This window comes from Peromyscus leucopus, chromosome 1, assembly GCF_004664715.2.
Source record: "Peromyscus leucopus breed LL Stock chromosome 1, UCI_PerLeu_2.1, whole genome shotgun sequence".
In the NCBI taxonomy this organism is placed as follows: domain Eukaryota; kingdom Metazoa; phylum Chordata; class Mammalia; order Rodentia; family Cricetidae; genus Peromyscus; species Peromyscus leucopus.
Window position 1 is genome coordinate 54,059,000 of NC_051063.1, and position 19,657 is coordinate 54,078,656.

Below are 19,657 nucleotides of genomic sequence, written 5' to 3' on the forward strand. Positions count from 1 at the left end.
TGACTGAATGAAAAGGAGAAAATAAGTGGAATACAGGCAGTCATCTCTCTCTGGTTCCTGACTGCAGATGCTAGGTCTGTGACCAGCTGCCCCAGGCTTGTGCATCCCTGCTGGCATGGACTGTCTCCCTCTAACTGTGAGCCAAAGCAAACTCTTCCTTTTTTTCTGTCAGTTTCTCTGATGCAGCACCGAGGAAGGAATCGAAACAGATGGGGACACAGAGGGTGGGAAGTGGTCCAGGTTTCCTCACCTCGGCCATGCTGGTAGAAGGGAAGGAAGATCCAGACACCCATGCAGGGCTTTGTGACTCCAGTGCTGCTGGCCTCCATGTTATCATCGGGAAAGGACTGTTCCATTGGAGGAGAGAAGAAGGAGATGCAGGGTCCAGGCCATCCCCTGTCTGAGGCAGCCAGGCCTCCAGGGACCCTCTCCTTACTGAAGTTGAGGAAGTGAAAGAGAGGGGAAGATGTTGGGGGTGCCTGGGCAGAGTGGGAATGGGGTGGGGTGGATGGGATTAAGATAAGTTGTTCACACAAGTGGAACTGTCCAATAATAAAAAATACTGTATTGAAAACAGAATATGCTCCTAATCCGAACTTCTGATGTCCTTATAAAAAGAAAGCATCAGGGATGTGTGCATGCAGAGGAGAGGCCATGTGAGGACACACTGGGAAGGTAGCCAAGGGAAGCGGCTTAAACCTGCTGACTCTTTGATAATGGACTTTCAGCCTCTAGCACGGTGAGAAAGCGCTTTTCTGTTGAGCAAGCTATCTAGTTCTTGGTATTCTGTTTTGGAACTCTGTATGTTAGTCAGCTTCCTGTCACTGTAACAAATACCTGAGGTTAGGCAACTTACAAAGTGCAAAGGTTTGCTCAGGCTCACTATTGTTGCCATTGCTAATAAATGGCTACAAACTTAGGTTTTTGCCAGAACTGGATTTCTGTTTCTTCTCTTCAGCACGTTGGTGTGGTCAGTCTTAATTTATTTTCCAAGGAGGGAACAAATTTATTGATAGTCCTTTGGGTATAGTTAGGAGAATTATAGAGAAAACTCAGCTTGAGTAATGTGATCTACAACTAGTCTGGTGAAGACACTGGGGTCTACAGATTAGCTGTGGACCCCTCACCATGGGGGAGTTCTCTGGTGGGCTCCATTTTCAAGTCACTGTGTCCTGAGTCAAAGTCCTGTGTGGATCGGTTGCACTAGCTGAGTCTCAGCCTTCTGGCTGCATCTTGGTCACATGGAGTAGCAGGAAGTCCAAAGTCAAGAGGTCACATCTGGTGAGAGTCTTCATGCTGGTGAGGATCCTGTAGAGTCTCAAGGTGACTGCATAGAATCCAGAATTTTATGTGTTAGCTGTTTGTATGGGTGTGAACCGACATTTTCCTCATGACTATTGAGGTTGATCATATCAAATGCTTACCACCCATTCCTGTATCTTCTATGGTAAAGCCTGTATTTATGTATTTTTGGGTACATTTAAATCGGGGGTGCCTGAGTTCTGTTTACTGAATTCTAAGGAATTCTTTTAAAATTTAATTCTATTCTCTCTCTCTCTCTCTCTCTCTCTCTCTCTCTCTCTCTCTCTCTCTCTCTGTATATGTGCATATAGAGATCAAAACATAACTTTCAGGAGTCAGTTTACTACTTCCATAGTGGGTTCTAGGGACAGAATCCATGTTGTCAGGTTTTTGTGGCGAGTGCTTTTATCTACTGAGGTATCTCACTGGCCCTAGAAATTCTTTTCACTTATTTATTTTTTTTAAGACAGTCTCATGTGGTCTAGTCTGGCCTTAGGTTCTCTATGTAACTGAGGGTAACCTTGAACTTCTGATCTTCCGTGTGCTGAGATCACAGGTATGAACCACCACGCCTAGTTTGTATGTGGTGCTGAGGTAGATAAGCCTTCTACCAACTGAGATACACCTCCACGGATAGGAATTCTCTTTAGACTCTGCAAACCTGTGGAACCCAGTGCCGGCATACCTCTCTCATCTCCAGAAGTTTCATAGTTCTCACTTCTGCAAAGACTAGCTGCCTTGGCCACCCTGAACTTCTCTTTTGTTCTCCTCAACTTCATGAGATTGCTTGGCTCTGTTTGGATCCTGCTTCTCTCCTGAGGTCCAGAATCTGCTCCCAGGAAGGGGAGGAGCTCTCATATCATTTGTTCTCTTTCTCACAGCAAGTATGGCCTGGTTGCTACCTAGTATCCAGTGTCTAACTACGTTTCCTTCAGTTTTCTAGTCGTTGACAAGTAGAAGAGTTCTTTTGGACCCTGCTCTCCCTGATGGTTGGGACCTTTTTCTCTTCCATTTTCAGTGCTTTTAGAACAGCCAAGTTCCGTGTATAATTGCAAGTGGAGAGTTCAAGCAGAGGTCAGTAGGTGGTTCTGGGATTGGTTAAGTCTATGTGCCAATGACATCCAACTACTGGGGTAGTTTTAGCTTTCCATTATGTTGTGTTTTGGTCCCCTGAACTCCTGCTTTCCCCAGTGGCTGCCATGCTCTGAGACATTGCATCTGAACATCTAGCACCATCCATCACCTACATCTAAACTGTAGCTGATTGGGGTCCTTACAGTTGGCTCAGCTTCTACAGATGTGACTTACATCATAGCACTGGTGTACGCTTCTCTTGAGGAGGGATTTAAGCAAAACAGGGTGAGAGTGAATTAGAGCCGGTGGAGGGAATTGAGCCTCAAGATCATCAGTTCAGCACTTCATCAGTTTGCAACAGACTCAGCTGCTGGTGCGTAACCACAATCTGAGCTGCATGGAGATGGCCCTAAGACAGTGGTTCTCAACCTTCCTGTGGCCCCTTTAATAAAGTTCCTTGTCTTGTGGTGACCCTCAACCATAAAATTATTTTCATTGCTACTTAATAACTGTGATTTTGCTACTGTTCTGAATCATAATGCAAATATCTGATATGCTGGACATCTGATATGTGACCCCTGTGAAAGGGTCATTTGACCTCCCAAAGGAATCATGACCCGTGGGTTGAGAACCACTGCCCTAAGGGATCATTGAGGGTTTTCTTTTCTTTCTTTCTTTTTTTTTTTTTTTCAGAGCTGAGGACCGAACCCAGGGCCTTGTGCTTGCTAGGCAAGCGCTCTACCACTGAGCTAAATCCCCAACCTGAGGGTTTTCTTAAGAGGAGGCACAATGGGGCACAGGTTCATGCAGTGTTCCCTTCCCTTCCCTTCCCTTCCCTTCCCTTCCCTTCCTTCCTTCCCTTCCCTTCCCTTCCCTTCCCTTCCCTTCCCTCCCTCCCCTCCCCTCCCCTCCCTCCCTCCCCTTCCCTCCCCTCCCCCCTTCCCTCCCTGCCCCCTGCTTATCTCTTTTTGTTCTCCCCTCGAGACAGTACATATCATGAATGCCAGACTGACCTCAGAATCACTGTGTAGCCCAGAGTGACCGTAAACTTTGGTTCCTCTTGCCTCTACCTCTTGAGAGCTGGGATCATAGGCACACACCAGCATGCCTGGTTTCCTCAGTGCTGAGGCTGGAACTCAGGGCTTCGTACCTGCTATCAGCTGAGCTCCACCTCCAGCCCCAGTGCACTATTTTTCTTTTGCCCCTGTACCTATGATGAACACTTTTTTTTGCACATCTTTGAAACACCTAAGCAGAGGTTTGGGGGTTGGGGGGCTGGGGGCACTGGGAGGCTGCGGGGCTGAGGCAGGTGAGGATTTAGCAGAGGGGAGTCTAGGAGTTCCAAAATATATACAGGAACCAGGGGGGTAAGGCAAACGCTGTGAATTCGATGGTAAGGGCCTTTGCATTACCTATGCATTACAGCTCTACCCCATCAAAAAATACAGTGCATGGGGAAATAAATCTTTACTGGGCCTCCTGGAGGAAGCTAACAAAAGCCATATCAGTTTCCTATTGCTGTTTGTAAGAAATCATTGTAAATATAGAGGCTTAAATCATTCTCATATAGATAGAGGCTGGATATCTAAGGTTGCCATGTCAACAGGGCTGTGTTCCTTTGGGTGGCTTCAAGGAAGAATCCATTTTCTTCCCATTTCAGCTCTGGGAAGTTTCATTCCTTGGCTTGGAGGCTCACACCACTGATTTTTTTTTTTTTTTTGTAATGCTGAATATATTTATTTGACTGAAAATGATCAGAAGTTACTTTAATTTAGTAACAATTAATTGAATCTTATTGCCTCTGTCTTGACTTGAACTGCTTTTTATTTTTGTCCCATCTTGAGTCACTCCAACCTCTTGATTCTGCTGTTACATCTCCTGGTCACAGATCCGTCTTTCTAAGTGCCCTTGCCATCACATTGGGCTAACCCAAATAATTCAGGCTAGTTTCCTCATCTCAGAATCCTTAATATAACCATATCTGCATGATTCCTTTTCTGTTTCAGGCAACACAATAGAAGGTTCCGGAGATTTGGCTGTGGGTGTCTTTGTGGGTTCCTCTATCCAGCCTACCACAGGACCTGGAAGCTTCTCTGGGGAAGCCTCTGTCCTCTGTGTTTCTCTGGGGCAGTGAAACTTCTGGGGAGGGGGACAGAAACATCTAAGGAAGAGCTTTGGACTGGACTAAAGCCTGTGTGGGAGCTGGCGTGACAGAGTGAAGTCCAGAGAATGTGGCTTTGAGGAGCACTTTAGCAGGAGCACTCTGCCAGGACCAGGCAGTTGAGGGTTCCCTGGAGTGTTCCATTTTGCTCTGGACACAGAAAATGCTGAGAAAGCTACACATTCAGTGACATGCTGACTGAAAAGAGACTGAAGTGGGAAGAAAACAGTGCCACTTTCAGACTGAGCATTGCAGCACACCCCTGTAATACTAGCATTTGGGAGGTGGAGGCAGAAGGATCAAGGTTCAAGGTCATCTTCCGCTATGTAGTGAGTTTAAGGCCAGCCAGGGGGACATGAGGCCCTGTCTGAGTATTTCTATTGATGTGACAAAACACCATGACCAAAAGCCACTTGGGGAAGAAAGGGTTTATTTCATCTTATAACTCTCAGGTTACACTCCATCACTGTGGGAAGTCAGGGCAGAAACTGAAGCAGAGGCCGTGGAAGAACTCTGCTTACTGGCTTGCTCCCCCATGCTTGCCCACCTTGCTCTGTTATAGCACCCAGGACCACCAGCCCAGTGATCTGGACCCTCCCACATCAATCATTAATCAAGAAAATGCTCCACAGGCTTGCCCATAGGCCACTTATGGAGACCTTTTCTCAGTTGAGGTTCCTTCCTGTTGGATGACTCTAGCTTGTGTCAAGTTGACAAAATAACCAAAAAATGAAACCAAACCAAATTATTCTCAAACAATATCTACCTCCAGGGAGTGACTGGGAGGAGAAACTGAGTTAATATATTCAAACTGCTTAAGACGTTGCCTGACACGTAATTAGCACTCAGTGTTGGGTCTCCCTGGCTGTTCAATATGGTCCCGTCCTCGTCCTTCCTCTCCAGCCCTGTCCCTGGACCTCAGGAAACAAGCAGATTGAAAACTCAGCAAACACAGGAAGAATCAGGTCGGCAGGTAGCCTGAACTTGCAGAGGGCAGCATCCTGATATCACCTATGATCATCTTTCTCTTTTACTGCTAGAAATTTCCATCTGCTCTTACAGAGGGAGAAGAGCCCAAAGCAGAGCCTCTGATTGGCTGCTTTCATTTCAGTTTCTCATCGGGTTCTGATTTCTGGGAAGGGAAGGGGGCATAAGGCATTTAACTAAAACAGAAGTGTTAGGAACGGAGAGGTGGAGGCAGGGAAGAAGAGAGAGGGACCAAGGTGGGAGAAGAGAGTCTTTTAATTATCTGGGATTCTTTGTCAAGTCCTGGAGGTGGAGGGCCTTGGAGCCGGGGGAGGGACAGACCATGTGAAGCTGGACTACTGCTGATGAAGAGCACATTCCATTTAAGAAGTTGCACACAGTCAGACCGTTTAATTATTGTTACTGGTGGGGCCTACTGAAGTGACCCTTGGGGAGGCATTTCTCTGCCTGCACACTTGGACGGTCTGGTCTCTCCACTCACTCCCCCTCCTCAGGTAGGTGGCAGGATTTGTAGAAGTCTGCTCCCTTTAGTGCTGTCCTCAGAGCCCATTCTTCTCTTGTGTGGAGGGCTGGAGTGGCATCATTTGCTTCTGCAGCTCCTGCTGTGCTTGCCCCTGTTTTCCTCTATGCCTGGGAAGGGAAGCAGACATCTGGGTTTGCAGCCTCCTGTCCAGGTCTGACATGGTTCCGGCTCTCCCCCCAGTCTGTGACTAGCCACCTGCTATCTGCCCCCAAATGGCAACTGTTCCTCCCTGGAGCTGAGAGCCCCGAGAAGGATTATGGGAGAAGCCTCCACTAGGGGATAAAGGGACTAAACTCTGATCTGGAAGAGAAGTCCTGGGTTTGAGCCTCAGTGCTATCCCAGCCTGGGTGGGTGACCTGGAGTAAGACCCCGATCCTCTGGGCAGGGGGTGCCCACCTGCTCTTCAGGTCCTGAACTGTATCCGGCAGTGGCTGGCCCAAGGTCTCTGGCAGGAGGGTAGTGACAGCACTGGCGGCCACAGGGACAGCGCCGAAGATGAAGAGAGGCATGGAGGGGTAGAACTCGGCAGTCATGCTCACCAGCGGGCTCACGATGCTGCCCACCCGGGCCATGGTGCTGCCCATGCCCAGGCCTGTCTGCCTGTGGTCAGGTGGGTGTTGGTTAGAGCTCTGGTGTGGGTACCAGTGGTCACATTCGGAGCAGGGTAGTTCTGACAGCCCTGGACATCCCTGTGCTTCCTCTTTCTTACTTGACTAGCAAATGATTCCACATTTTTGTGTTTTGCTGCTGGTTGTGCTGGACAGCAAAGCCAGGACCTTGCACTAGCCAGACGCTTTACTACTGACCTGCATCCCCAGGCCATTGTGGTGACTTTTAAGACAAAAAGGGAAATCGAGGAGGGCTGTCGTCAGAGAACTGGGGACTTGAAACTGAGTTCTGCCTCCATCCGTAAGCCCCTATGTGACTTTCAGCCAATTGCTTTACATCTCCGGGCTTCAGTTTCCAACTGACACTTGAGACCATTGGGTAAGACCAGTGATTCTTAGGTTACCATGATCTGGAATGTTTTTGTTTTCCTTTTCTCTTTCTGGCTGTGCTAGGGATGGAATTCAGGACCTCACACCCACAAGACGGTTGCTCTGCCCCTGAGCTACACCCCAGCACACCTGCATCCCTTATGAATCATAGTTGTCTCCATCTCACAGAGACCTATTAGTTAGGATCCTCAGGGGAAGGAATCTGGAGGCTGCCTGTTGCTTGTGTGTTAACAACATTCATTCTCTATGAGGGACTGGAGAGATGGCTCAGCCGCTAAGAGCGACACTGGCCGCTCTCATAGAGGATCAGGTTCAGTTCTCAGTACCCACATGGCAGCACATCACCATCTGTAACTCTAGTTGTAGGGAATCTGATGTCCACTTCTGTGCTCTGTGTGTACTAGGCATGCTCGTGGTATGTATACGTACATGCAGGCAAAACATTCATACATGAAATAAAAATAAATATATTTAAGAATAAATCTAGCTAACCAAGAACATCTTCTATGAGAGAAAGGTTAAAAACATTGACCCAGGAGGCAGCTGCATTGGGGTCTGGTGCAGGCTTCATGGCTAGCTGTGTGACCCTGCAGAAGTCACCTAACTTCTGTGTGTCTGTTTTCACATTCGTAGAAGGAGAATGATAGTGCCTACTTTGATCAGCTATGAGAAATAAGTGAGTTAATATTTGTGAAGAGATTAAGAAGATGCTTGATACACAGAACACACTTTGTTTGGAAACCCTTAAAGGCATGGCATAATATATATCCAAGATGCCTCATCCCAGCGCTCTGACCTCTCAGGTCTTTGACGTTTCATGTGATTTGCATTTGATTCTTAAAGCAGACTTATTATTTATTTCTTAATGTCTCTCCCATCTCGCTATAAAGTGGTGCTGAGTTCATTCCTATGGCTGGCATATTGTCAGGAGTGGTTCTTGTAGGAAGTTGCATGCATGTTTGTGTTTTTAGTTTCAGATGTGCTGGTTGGTTTAAGATGGAGTTTAGATATGATCACAGCTTGTAACTTGTGCTCTGAAATCTTCAGTACATTCACTGCCTCTGAGATGTAGCTCTCTACCCTGTTCTAGATGGTGACTCCTTCTAGATCTCCTTTAGGGTTAGGCGGGGGCTGGACAGCTATATCTCTGTCAACCAGACCCCGACATGTGTAACTGAGTGGTTCCTGGTTCCTATATATCCTGCCCTGATTAATGTGTTTTTTTTTTTTTGGGGGGGGTTGTGTACTGAGCTATGCTCTGGGGTTCTGGCTTTAGTGTGTGCAGGGGACTGTTTTTCCCTAGACCTCCCCTCCGTGCCCTGGGCTCCCACTCACCGGATCACTGTGGGATACAGCTCTCCAGTGTACAGGAAGATGCAGTTGAAAGAGGCAGCCAGGCAGCCCTTCCCTAGCACAGCCAGGGAGGTGCGTATGATCGTCTGGTCTAGAGAGAAAGGAATGGGGAGAGCGGGAGCATAGGAATTGAGGCTGGAGGTACTGGCTTCTTTCCTTCTGAGAAGTTGGGCTGTGTCTGAAGGAGTAGGGTGGGTGGGACTGAGTGCCAAGACGCTGGTAAGTGCTCACCCTTTGGTATTACCCCATTCACCAGGATGCAGATGCCTGCCAGCAGCAGGGAGGCCAACTGTGCAGGCCGGCGGCCCAGGGAGTTGATGACAAGGAAGCACACGAACTTGGCAGGCAGGTCCACGGCACCGAAGATCACCTGGATAAGGTACATGCTGACCCCGAAGCCTTGCAGGTCCATGACCAGCCCGTAGTAGGCAAAGCTGGTGGCAAACCTGGTGAGGAGGGAGAGGGATGTGGGCTGGTTAGACAGGCTTAACCAAGGTGCTCTTTCATAAATACAGTGATATGATACATGGGGTATCCTGCTTCGGGACCTAGGATCTGCTTTCTCTATTGCTTCTTCAGACACTACAACTGCATATTCAAACTGCACAGTTGAAGTATTGGGGCAGTCCTCCAATCCTGTGCTAACTAGACACCCCAGGGAACAGGGGGAACTTTCATCTAGTTGCTAAGACTGTTGAGGGGTTCACAAAGCATAGGTTTGGGGGTAGAACCCTCTACAGAGAATAAACCTAAACTTGCCATCAAAGAGTTCTTTGGCAAGACTGTTCTTCTGACCACGCCCCACTTAACTGTCATGGGATTGCCATGGTGATGCACATGGGAGAGGCAATGGGAAAACCGCACAGGAAAGGAAGATTTGGGTTTGTAGGATACACGTGTGGGTCCTCTTCTGCCTGTGCTACTTCCCCCCCAGGCACCGCCAGAGCAGTCAAGTCTCTGCGTGGTTTTCAAAGCACACGGATCTGTCCTCACAATATAAACAAACCCGTGGGCTCTGGAGACCATTGGTCCTGATGAGGTGGTTTGTACGGGAACGGGGCTGGTGAGTTTAGCATGGAGACTGGTTGAGCTGGAGGACCCTTATTTCTTTAGGGTCCTTACTACTCCTCACAGCAGATGTGCTGACTCCCCCCCCCCGCCCCCCCCCGCCTTTTCCACCCATCGCATCCACGCCCTCCCTCAGCCTGCTGTTTGTCTTCTGTCCACCTGTGTGTCTGTCTGAGCCTACCACAGCATGGAGAGGCAGAGGAAGAGGTGGCGAAGGGTGGGGCAGCGCAGCAGCTCCATGGCTGAGGCCTGGCCTTTGCCTAGCATCAGTTCCTTCTGCAGGCTGGTCTGGAGCACCTGGCGGGACAGGCGGGACTCAGGGCCTGAGCTCCTCCCGGGGAACGCCCTTGGTCCAGCCTCTGAGTCCTGGGTCTTGGTACTGGTATTTGGGTTGGAGCTCAGGCAGCATCTGGGGACAGAGGTGCCTTACCTCTATACTCAGCTTAGCCCCCTCTTCCTGTCTCCCATTGATCCGGGCCACTCTCTGCAGGGCTTGGAGGGTGAGGTCCAGCCTTCCTGAGGAGGAGTACCAGCGGGCTGACTCAATGAAGAACCTGGGAGTGGGGATGGAGAGAGGGTGGATGTTGGCATGGTCTCAGTTTTAGTCTTCTGGGTTAGAGGTATACAGTAGAGTTTTATTTATGTTTGGGGGCCAGGGCCCGTGCCAAGACCCCCTTAAGGATCACTATAATGATCACAAAGTAGTGGCCACTTTGATAATCGCTCATCCCCAGCCCAGAATTTAGTTCTTGGGTGCTGGGTAGGGAAGGAGGAGTATCAGCGGGCAGGTCAAACTGTGGGGTGCTGGGGAACTGCCGCCCCCCTCTGGGACAAAACCTACCCCCATAGCCTTGGCTTCAGAGTCTGTTCAACAGAAGCATTGGATTGGGGTCAGCTTTCTGTCTTGGATGAATTTTCTGGGGAGGTTTGTGCCCTGCTCTGGGAGCTGGCTTGTTCCCTGTCGTCCTGTAGGCTTCTGGGCCATTGCTTCCCACCCCAGATCCCACATACCAGGAGTAGATGAAGGCAGCGAAAAAAGGCACAGAGACCAGAAGCTGCAGGTGGCGCCAGTGGGGCACCGCATAGGCGACACCAGCCAGGATGAACTGGCCCAGGCTGTAGACATAGCCAATCAAGGTGCCCACGTAGGCGCGGGTGTGGATGGGCATCCATTCCACATCTGGAAAGGGGTTAGAATAGAGTGGTGCAAGTAACCAGGCTGCTGGGTGGAAAGAGACTCCGCTCCCGCCCTCTCCCAACCGAGTGCTTTCCCAAAGCTCCGTAGAAGATGTTTCAGTGAGGTTGGGTGCCAGGGTAGGGAGAGAGGAGACAGTGAATGGAAGTAGGAGCCCCTGGGACTGACTGTCTTCTCCTTGCTCCTGCTGCTTTTTGGCTCTGCCCCCAGGGCCTGGCTACATCCCCTTTCCCTGCAGAGTTACTCTGACCACTCAGTCTGTTCTCAGCAGAAACCACTTCCCTTTCCCTCGGCCTTGGGCTGGACCCACCCTCGTGGTCAGAGCACTACTCTTTTTCTATCCTGAAGCATCAGTCCAGGCCGGAAGAGGACCACTACTCCGTTAAGGTCTCAAGAGGCTGGGCTAGGTTCCTGGAGGGCTTCTGACTCTGCTGCCGGGATACACTTGAATATGTGCGTTGACTTTGGAGCTGGAGCCTTAGGCATATCTCAGCTCCAGCTCAGGCCTAGCTAGTTCCTTTTGTCTAGAGAACTGTGAATCCCTGGATTCCCTCCTGGAATTGAGAGATGACTTCAGGTAAATTTCTCTTCTTCTCTCCAGCTTCAGATTCATTATCTGGGAAATTGTGTGTGTGTGTGTGTGTGTGTGTGTGTGTGTGATCTACTAGAGGAAGCACACTGATGGTTCATGAACACACTATCCTCAGTCTCTAAGTTTGTTTGGTGCATATGATGCTGGCTTATCCTTGTTTAGAAATATTAGACTAGCCACAATATTAAAATAATTATGATATTTTATATTAATTTTAAAAAGGGACAGAGACCTGGGTGTGGTGGAATGTGCCTGTAATTCTAGCACTCGGGAGCGGGGAGCTGAATGTCGTGAATTGTAGGCCACATGGTAAGACCCTGTATCAGAACAAAACAAATAAACAATACCAACAAAAATGGAGTAAGATCTGACTCCTTGGCTGCGAGTACAGTTGGTATCTCTAGATAGGATGTTTCCTTTAAAACAATCACATTTGTTTATGTATTCTCTCTCTGTCTCTCTCTCGCTCCCTCCCTCCCTCTCAGTGTTTATGCCATGGCAGGTGTGTGGAAGTCAGAGACAACTGACTTGCAGCAGTTGGTCCTGGGATCAACCCAGGCCATCAGCCTTGGTGGCAAGTGTCTTTACCCACTGAGACATCTCTCCATGCCCACCTTCTTTGCTATTTAGCCCAGACTGGCCTGGAACTCATTAAATAGCTCCATCTGGCTTCATACTTTGGACAGTCCTCCCACCTCTGCCTCCTGATTGTGGGCACATGCCACCATGCCTGGCCTGTCTCCCGGCCTTTGGATCTCTTTTGGATACAGTCTTCACTTCTCCTAAGGTCTCCTGTACCTGGCTTGTCTTGGTCACTCTGACCACAAGTCTTACTAATAAGTAAGAGTCGAGATGGAGCGAGCTGGGGAAGGCAGGGTGGTGTTGACTGGAAATGCTGATCTAAGGGAGGTATTGGCTTGAGGGTGCAGGGTGGGGGGGGATGGATGGGGGTGGGGGGAAGAGCTCAGGAGGGGACACCTTCAGGAGGAGGCTGGCAGGATTGGGTGGTGAGAGGGGACATAGGTGAGCAGTCCTCACTTAGTGTCATGCAGTTGATTGCAATGCTAGCCAAAGACATGCCCGAGAGGAGCCGGAAAATGCAGTAGACGGCGTAGTTGGGTGCATAGGCTGCACAGGTTCCTGACACAGCTGTCTGCAGGTAGTTCAAGATCAGTACTTTCCGACGGCCCAGCCTGTGGGGGAGGGAAGACCTGGGTCAGGGGCCTGAGGACTTCGAGGGTTGGGGGGGGGGAGGCCGGGGGCAGGCTGAGCTACACAGGAGAGGCCCCGGGCTGCAGTCCTCTGAGGATCTAAGAAGAATCCTGAGTGTTGCACTTAAACCAGCCACCCCTGCCTTGAATCCAGCCAGGGGCCCCCAATCCCAGCTTAGCCCAGCTCTTTGGCTTACCCAGGACTGACCTGTCTGCCAGGTAGCCAAACATCATGGCTCCCAGCAGCACTCCCACCATGTACAGGGACTGGGCCAGCTGGCGGAAGGCCCGGTGAGAGCACACGAGGTTCCACTGTGGGGAGAGGTAAGCCAGAGTGGGCCAGAGAAGAGCCCAGACGCAGGGAAGACCCTCTCAGCCTCCTCCAGGAAGGTCCTCTGGGGCCCATGCCTCCCTCTTTCAGTCATACTTTGTTCTGCTGTTTGTCTCACTGTTCCCGGGAGCTAAGTACATTTAAAGCACTCAGCAGCTCCCACATCCACCTTCCACAGATACCACCCTCTTGAATGCTTTTATCTATCTCATCTCCAGATCTTGGCCCCCCGGGGAACGTGTGTGTGTGTGTGTGTGTGTGTGTGTGTGTGTGTGTGTGTGTGAGCACGCACACGCCTGTGTCTCTGTCTGACCATCTGTCTGAGAGGTGAAGGGTGTCACACGGAGAGGGAGCCCCAAATCCTTACCTCAGTTACAATGGTTGAAGGAAAGGTGCTGTTGTCATAGACCCAGCCGTCAATGCAGGACTCTGTAACTCCGGTGCCATTGGCCTCTGTGCCATTGTGAAAGGGTGGTACCCACTGTGGGGAAGTAAAACGGAGGCAAGACTCGGGTCGTCCCTGCTTGTCCAGGGGCAGCCAGGCCTCCAGACCTCCATCTTTGCTGAGGTTGGCATTGGCAGGTGGGCGGCAGTGGTGAGTGGGGATGGCAGCAGTGAAGTTCTGCAAGGTGTTGTGGGAAGCCATCAGCAGCAGGGGAGCAACCACCAGGGTGACCTGGATCAGCTGGAAGCGTCCGACGCCCCCCACCTGCTTCAGGAGGTCATTGAAGGCCATGGGGCTGGGCCAGGCCGAGCGGTCAGAGACTGAAGACCTCCAGTCCTAGGACCTCTGTCTGCCTGCCTGCTGCCCTTTGCCTGAGGAGTGGGGCTGTTGCTGCCTTTGCAGCTGAGTGGCTCCTGGAGCTGGAACTGAGCCGGCTCTGTGGCGGGACAGCGAACTGGTGGACCGCCCCTCCTTTCTCTCTCCCCTGGTTCTGGCCCTCCCTTGCCCTCGCCTCTTTTCTTCACTTCGGGGGTCTGGACAGCTCAGCTTTCAGGGTCTGCTGGAGCCCTGACTCTTATGCAGGCAGCTTTTAATCTTTGGCCTGAAGACAATGAGTTAAAGTGTGACTTGGTGTCAGGAGGATTAACCCTGTGAGTATCCCTTGTGTCAGTGGAATTTTTCCAAGTGGGTGTAAAGGGCAGGAGGGGATGGTTGAGACTGAGAGTGGAGAGTGGATTCACTGGGGGCAGCCATCTGGGCACCTGGATGCAGAAGGGGAAATATGGGAACTTCTGTCCTCTCTCTGTTGAGGGGTCTGGGCTCTGGGGAAATGTGGTGACCTCCTGATGGGTTTCTGTGGACATCAAAGTCTGTCTTCAGTAATAACACCAGAGACAATATGGCAAGTCCCGTTGAACCTGAACTTCCGATCGATGATTAATTTTTTAAAAGTATAGCCCTAATATTGCATAGGCCATGTTTATATCCAGAATTATGTGTTAGTTTGAAATGCAGATCTGACTGGGAATCTTATATTCTTATTTGCTAAGTTGAGTAACCCTGGTCTTTGGCCTTCCAAGGACAGCTCACGTCTTGTAGGACCACAGCCTTGTGCAACTGGAAGAAACAGCGGTGGTCAAAGGTTGCTCTTGAAGTCACGGGGACCAAGGGCAAAATCAGACAAAATGGGACTCATTCTTCTGGGACCTTAGTTTTCACATTCTTGATTCTTCTTTTTTATTTGTTTTTAAAGACAGGGTCTCACATAGCTTGGGGTGGCCTCCGGGTCGGTATGTAGCCAAGGCTGGTCTTGAATGACTCCTCCTGGCTCCACCTCCCAAGAGTTGGGATTTCAAATATATACCACCACACTGTTTACCTTAATTTTTTCTATTTTGAGACAGGGTTTCTCTGTGTAACTCTGGCTGTCCTGGAACTCGCTCTGTAGACCAGGCTGGCCTTGAACTCAGAGATCCACCTACCTCTGCATCCTGGGTGCTGGGATTAAAGGCATGTGCCACCACAGCCTGCCAACTTAACTAACTAACTAACTAACTAACTAACTAACTATTATTTATTATTATTATTATTATTATTATTATTATTATTATTATGTGTGTAGCCATCTCACTGGCCCCTATTTCCTCCTTTAATTGTCTTGATTCAAATTTTCCCATTGCTGTGTTTTTATTTCTAAAAAATATCTTACTTTATTTCATATGTATGGATGTTTTGCCTGAATGTATATCTGTGCACCGTATTCATGTCTGGTACCCACAGAGGGTGTCAGATTCCTTGGAACTGTCATTACAGACAGTTGTGAGCCACTCTGTAGGTGCTGGGAAATGAACCAGGGTCCTGTGTAAGAACAGACAGTGCTCTTAACCATTAAGCCACTTCTCTATCCACCTCTTCTATTTTTTTTTAAACAATGAGCATGAACCTATCTTATTTTTAGCTGCAAGTCCAGCTAAATTGACTTGAATTCCTCCAACAGTTTTTGGCTCCTGAGCCTCAGTTATTCACAATCAGAGGCAGTGTTGGACACTAACTGGATCCGGTTGCTTGGATCACAGAGTGGGCAGGTTGCTACTCTATGGCTTTGATTTGCAAGGTGCATCTGGTGTAGAAGAACATTGAACTCCAGAGTCAGTCCTCTTGCCATATTCTCAGGCTGTGCGACCAGGAACAAGTTATTAAACTCCTGTGCACCTAGTGCCCTTGCTTTCAAGGTAGGGATGGTTTTAATGTCCCCTTTATTTTGTTCCTGGAGGGTAAAATGAGCCAATACAGGTCAAGAGTTTAGAGAAGCCTTTATCCAAGAATAGTGGTTTGTGCCTGTAGTCCCAGCTCCTGGGAAACCTGAGGCTGGGGGCTTAAGCTCAGGAGTTCAAAACCAGCTTGAGCAGGAGGATAGTAGTTCAAGCTTAGTCCTGGCTACATAGTAAGTTTGATGGCCCTCTGGACTACATGAGACACTGTTGTTTTTTTTTTTTCCTCAAGACAAGGTTTTTTCTGTGTAGCCCTGGCTGTCCTGGAACTCACTCTGTAGACCAGGCTGGCCTCAAACTCACAGAGCTCCTCCTGTGTCTGCCTTTCAAGTGCTGGGATTAAAGGAGTGTGCCACCACTACCTGACTATGAGACCCTGTCTTAAAGAACCTCCCACCAGAAAAAAAAAAAGGCCAGATACTATGCTACGCAAACTGCACTTGTATGCATTCAATCGGGAGGGTGTTTATTGTCTGATTAGATCCTCAGGCACATGAGGCACATGAGGTGTTGGACTAGGATCTTAGCTTCAAAGCTGGCTTCCTCCTCTTCCTCCAACGGGGTCTCATTATACATGCAGGCTAGTTTCAAACTCATGGTTCTCTGATCTCAGCCTCCCAAGTTCTGGGATTACAGGCCTGGAGCCACGATGGCTAAAAGCTGAACCTTCACAGTGGCCGTAGAGGTGTTCACTGCCCAGCTAAAGGGGTTTTGGAGATGAGCCAACTTCATATGTAGAGAAGAGGCCCAGAGGAGGCTGTAATTCATCCCAGCCTCCCCCTCCCAGCATGTGTTGATTCTAGCTTGGGCTCAATGGGTGTCCAGATGCCTGATACATTCTCCAGGCCAAGGTATATAAGAACCTGTGGCCTGGGGAGGCCAGGACAGCTGGACAAACAGCTTAGAAGCTGTGGGGTCAGTTCCCTGCCAAGACTTAGGGCTCTTGTAGGGAAGTAGGTGGAGTGTTGAGGGTAGTGGGGTGACCTCTTGCAAGCACCCTCGCTCTCCAAGCTTGTGCTTAATCCTGCCCTGGGTAAGAACTTCTTTCTTAGCTCCTGTCTTAGTTAGTATTGCTGTGATGAAATACCATGAGCAAAGCAGATTGGGGAAGAAAGGATTGATTTGCTTTATACTTCCACATCATAGTCCATCACTGAAGGAAATCAGGACAGAAATTCAAACAGGGGAGGAACCTGGAAGCAGGGTTGATGCAGAGTCCATGGAGGGGTGATACTGGCTTGCTTCTCATGGCTTATTCATTCTGCTTTCTTATAGCACCCAGAACCAGTCCAGGGGTGGCACTATCCACAGTGGGCTGGGTCCTTACCAGTAACTAAGAAAATGCCCTACAGGCTTGTGTACAACCCCATCTTATGGAGGCATTTTCTTTTCTTTTTTCCTGTTTTTTATTTTCTTCTTTTTTTATTGAGAATTTTTTTGTTCATTTTACGTACCAATCACAGATTCCCTCCTCCCACTCCTCCAGCCTTCCCCCTCTCACCCCCCCCATTCAGAGGCATTTTCTTAATAGAGATTCCCTCCTCTTGGATGGCCACAGCCTGTGTCAAATTGACATAAAACTAGCCAGCGCAGCTCCTGACAAACCCCAAGCCTGGTGGAGTCTATAAAAGGCTCCACTGGAGACTTCAGGAACTGAACGGTGGCAAGATCCTGGGGTTTTCAGATCTGGGGATGGTCCCTTGTTGACTTTGTGGGTCACTGAAAATTCAGGATGGGATGCCTCTGTGCCAAATGGATCATTGGCTTTTAAATTCTGGCTGTGCTCAGTGGGGGAGTGTCAGCTTTGGAGATCTGGATACAGGCAGAAACGTATTTCTCTTTTCAGAACCACAAACCACTGGAACTGAGAGCCATCACTCAGCTGAAAACAACTTGTGATACAGATAAGAAGACTGAGGCCCAGACAGGACCAGTGTCGCCCATGATCACACTGCAAGTCTCAGACTCCATGCCTTTGACTCCTTTGTTCTCTGTGCCGTGTGAGTTGCTGTCACATAGGTTAGATTTTCTGGGCTAAGTGCTGACTTGGTGTAACTGTAGTCTGTTAAGTCAATGGGATTCAAAGTGTGGGACTACATGTGATTTTTATTACTTTGTGACACCTTTCAAATAAATAATTTACAGATCAAAGAAGACAGTTTGGCTCAGATCACGTTCTGGAAGCATGGGGTTGAAATGACCTGGAGAGTTCAGAAGACTCCAGCTGCCTACCAGCATCTAAGCCGGAAATTTCAGAACCAAAGTGACCCTTGTGCCTTGTTCCTGGCTACCCCAACCAGCAGGCTGTATAAACCCATCCAAAACCACTGTTTAAAAGCTGGATCTAAGCTGGGGATGTATCTCATTGATAAAGTACCCACTAGCATGCAGAAAGCTCTGGATTTGATTCCTAGAACCACATAACACAGGGCATCGTGACACACAAGTAATCCTAGCACTAAGGAGGTGGGAGCTGGAGATCGGAAGTTCAAGGTCATCCTCAGCTCGCTGTTCAGCACATCAGAGGTCAAACTGGGCTATATGAGACCCTGTCTCAATAAAATAGCAAAACCTCACAAACTAGATATGAGATCACTCACCCACAAGGTGACCCAGGGGGTGCTCCATATTGGGTGGCAATTCACTGAGTTAGTAGTTGTCCCTGCTCGGGTCCAGAGAGAGAGAGTGAGAGAGGAATAGAGGAAGCAGGGAGGGCTGAGGAACAGCAGCACTGGAGAGGAGGAGGAATGGGGTTTGGTGTTTCTCTGTGAATCCTGACGGCAGCAACAGAAAATCCTTTCTGGACATTTGCCTTTCCCTCACCATGTGTCTGTAAGACACACCCTGGAGCAGTGCAGAAACGGTCCTGGTTAGGACATCCCAGGAGCCGTCCTGACTTCTGGATCACTGATGGGTGGGGAGAAGGTAGAGGCCAGTGATTCACACTGAGCCCAGTTCTTCTCTGTCTGGTGGAGATCTAGTGAAACCAAGGGAGGCACTGCTGGCTCGATTGCCAGCTGATCTTAGGCAACAAGGTGGAAGCCCCATCAGTAGGCATCAAGTTCTAAGGCCTGATAGCCTCACTGGAAAAGTCAGGTCTCCATGGCCAGTGTACCAGCCCCAAATTATCTAAAGGTTGGCAAACGAGACTCCTGCATCCAAACCAAGAGTAAATAGCAGTTTCCCATGAGACTGGATGACAGGCTGGTGTGGGTGGGGCTTGGAGCGGGTAGCAGAGAGATCCTTCTGCCTTTTACTCCCTCTCCTCCCAGCTCTTGCTTTCTTTCCCAGACTTACTCTTCTACTTCCTATTTTCTTGACTATCCTCCCCAGTAAGCCACTTTACATCAAATCCTTGTCTTGGGGTCTGCTTCTGGGGAAATCTACACCAAGATGCAACCGAGACCATGATTCATTGTACAACCGGTAGGGTACCTAACCCAGACTTTAGAGCCTCAGAAGTCCTTTGGGAGGAAATTGCACAAGTTGACACCCCCAAGATGAGTTGTGGATGAGCCAAATGCAGTGGGAGTCAGACAGGGAAAATTCAAGTGCTGAGTGAAAGGCTGGAGCAGTTTTTGAGCAGAAAGAAACTGAGTAAGGCTGGATTTCAGCCTGTAAAAGTGGAATGTTAAAAACAAATTGCTGAGGCAGGTTGGGGCCTGATTCTGGTGAATCTTGTAAGAAGGTTGAAGTTCTATCCCCATGAGAAATCACTGAAAGATGGAGGCAGGGTGCAATATCATTCTTTTTAATATTTATTAAGCACCCTCTCAGATCTTTAAATACATACTTAAGAGTAGTCATTAGCTCTGTGCTTGATAATGAGAATTCATAGAGTGTGTTGGCGTTGTCCTATGTGATCACCAGTAGCCACTGTGGAGCACTTGAATGGAGTTGATCCAAACTGAGTGTTCTGGTTCACTTTTTGTCAGCTTAACACAAGTTAGGAGGAGGGAACCTTAATTGAGAAAATACCTCCATAAGACTAGCCTGTAGGCAAACTTGTGGGGTGTTTTCATGATTAATTATTGATGTGGGAGGGTCCAGCCCACTGTGGGTGGGGCCACCTCTGGGCTGGTGGTCCTAGGTTCTATAAGAAAGCAGCCTGAGAAAGACAGGAAGAATAAGCCAATAAGCAGTGTTC

At 49.1% G+C, this 19,657-nt stretch overlaps 1 protein-coding gene and 1 long non-coding RNA gene across 4 annotated transcripts; one reads left to right on the forward strand and one right to left on the reverse strand.

Annotated features, from left to right (window-relative positions):
* Positions 1–5,761: 5,761 nt before the first annotated feature.
* On the reverse strand, positions 5,762–13,796 carry Slc22a6 (solute carrier family 22 member 6). The gene is made up of 10 exons (XM_028857954.2): positions 13,163–13,796; positions 12,673–12,776; positions 12,292–12,446; positions 10,478–10,646; positions 9,897–10,020; positions 9,648–9,763; positions 8,630–8,844; positions 8,381–8,489; positions 6,444–6,647; positions 5,762–6,154 (listed from the first exon to the last, which is right to left on the reverse strand). The coding sequence occupies exons 1-10, from the start codon at positions 13,529–13,531 to the stop codon at positions 6,064–6,066; spliced, it is 1,656 nt and encodes a 551-aa protein (XP_028713787.1). The 5' UTR covers positions 13,532–13,796; the 3' UTR covers positions 5,762–6,063.
* Positions 10,945–17,853, forward strand: LOC114683632. Of its 3 annotated transcripts, none has more exons than XR_003733182.2 (3): positions 10,945–11,238; positions 17,357–17,510; positions 17,656–17,853. It is a non-coding gene; the product is annotated as an uncharacterized LOC114683632 (long non-coding RNA). The 3 variants fall into 3 exon arrangements; XR_005091964.1 differs by lacking the exon at positions 10,945–11,238 and adding an exon at positions 11,755–12,093; XR_003733181.2 differs by lacking the exon at positions 10,945–11,238 and adding an exon at positions 13,805–13,890.
* Positions 17,854–19,657: the final 1,804 nt, after the last annotated feature.

What these genes read in the sequence shown, in the direction of transcription:
- Slc22a6 (XM_028857954.2), bottom strand. Translation starts at nt 13,531, where the DNA reads ATGGCCTTCAATGACCTCCTGAAGCAGGTGGGGGGCGTCGGACGCTTC. An exon ending in TTTGGCTACCTGGCAGACAG is followed by an intron (nt 12,447 to 12,672) that starts GTCAGTCCTGGG and finishes CCTCCCCCACAG; the next exon opens with GCTGGGCCGTCGGAAAGTAC. An exon ending in GCTGCCTTCATCTACTCCTG is followed by an intron (nt 10,021 to 10,477) that starts GTATGTGGGATC and finishes CCCCACTCCCAG; the next exon opens with GTTCTTCATTGAGTCAGCCC.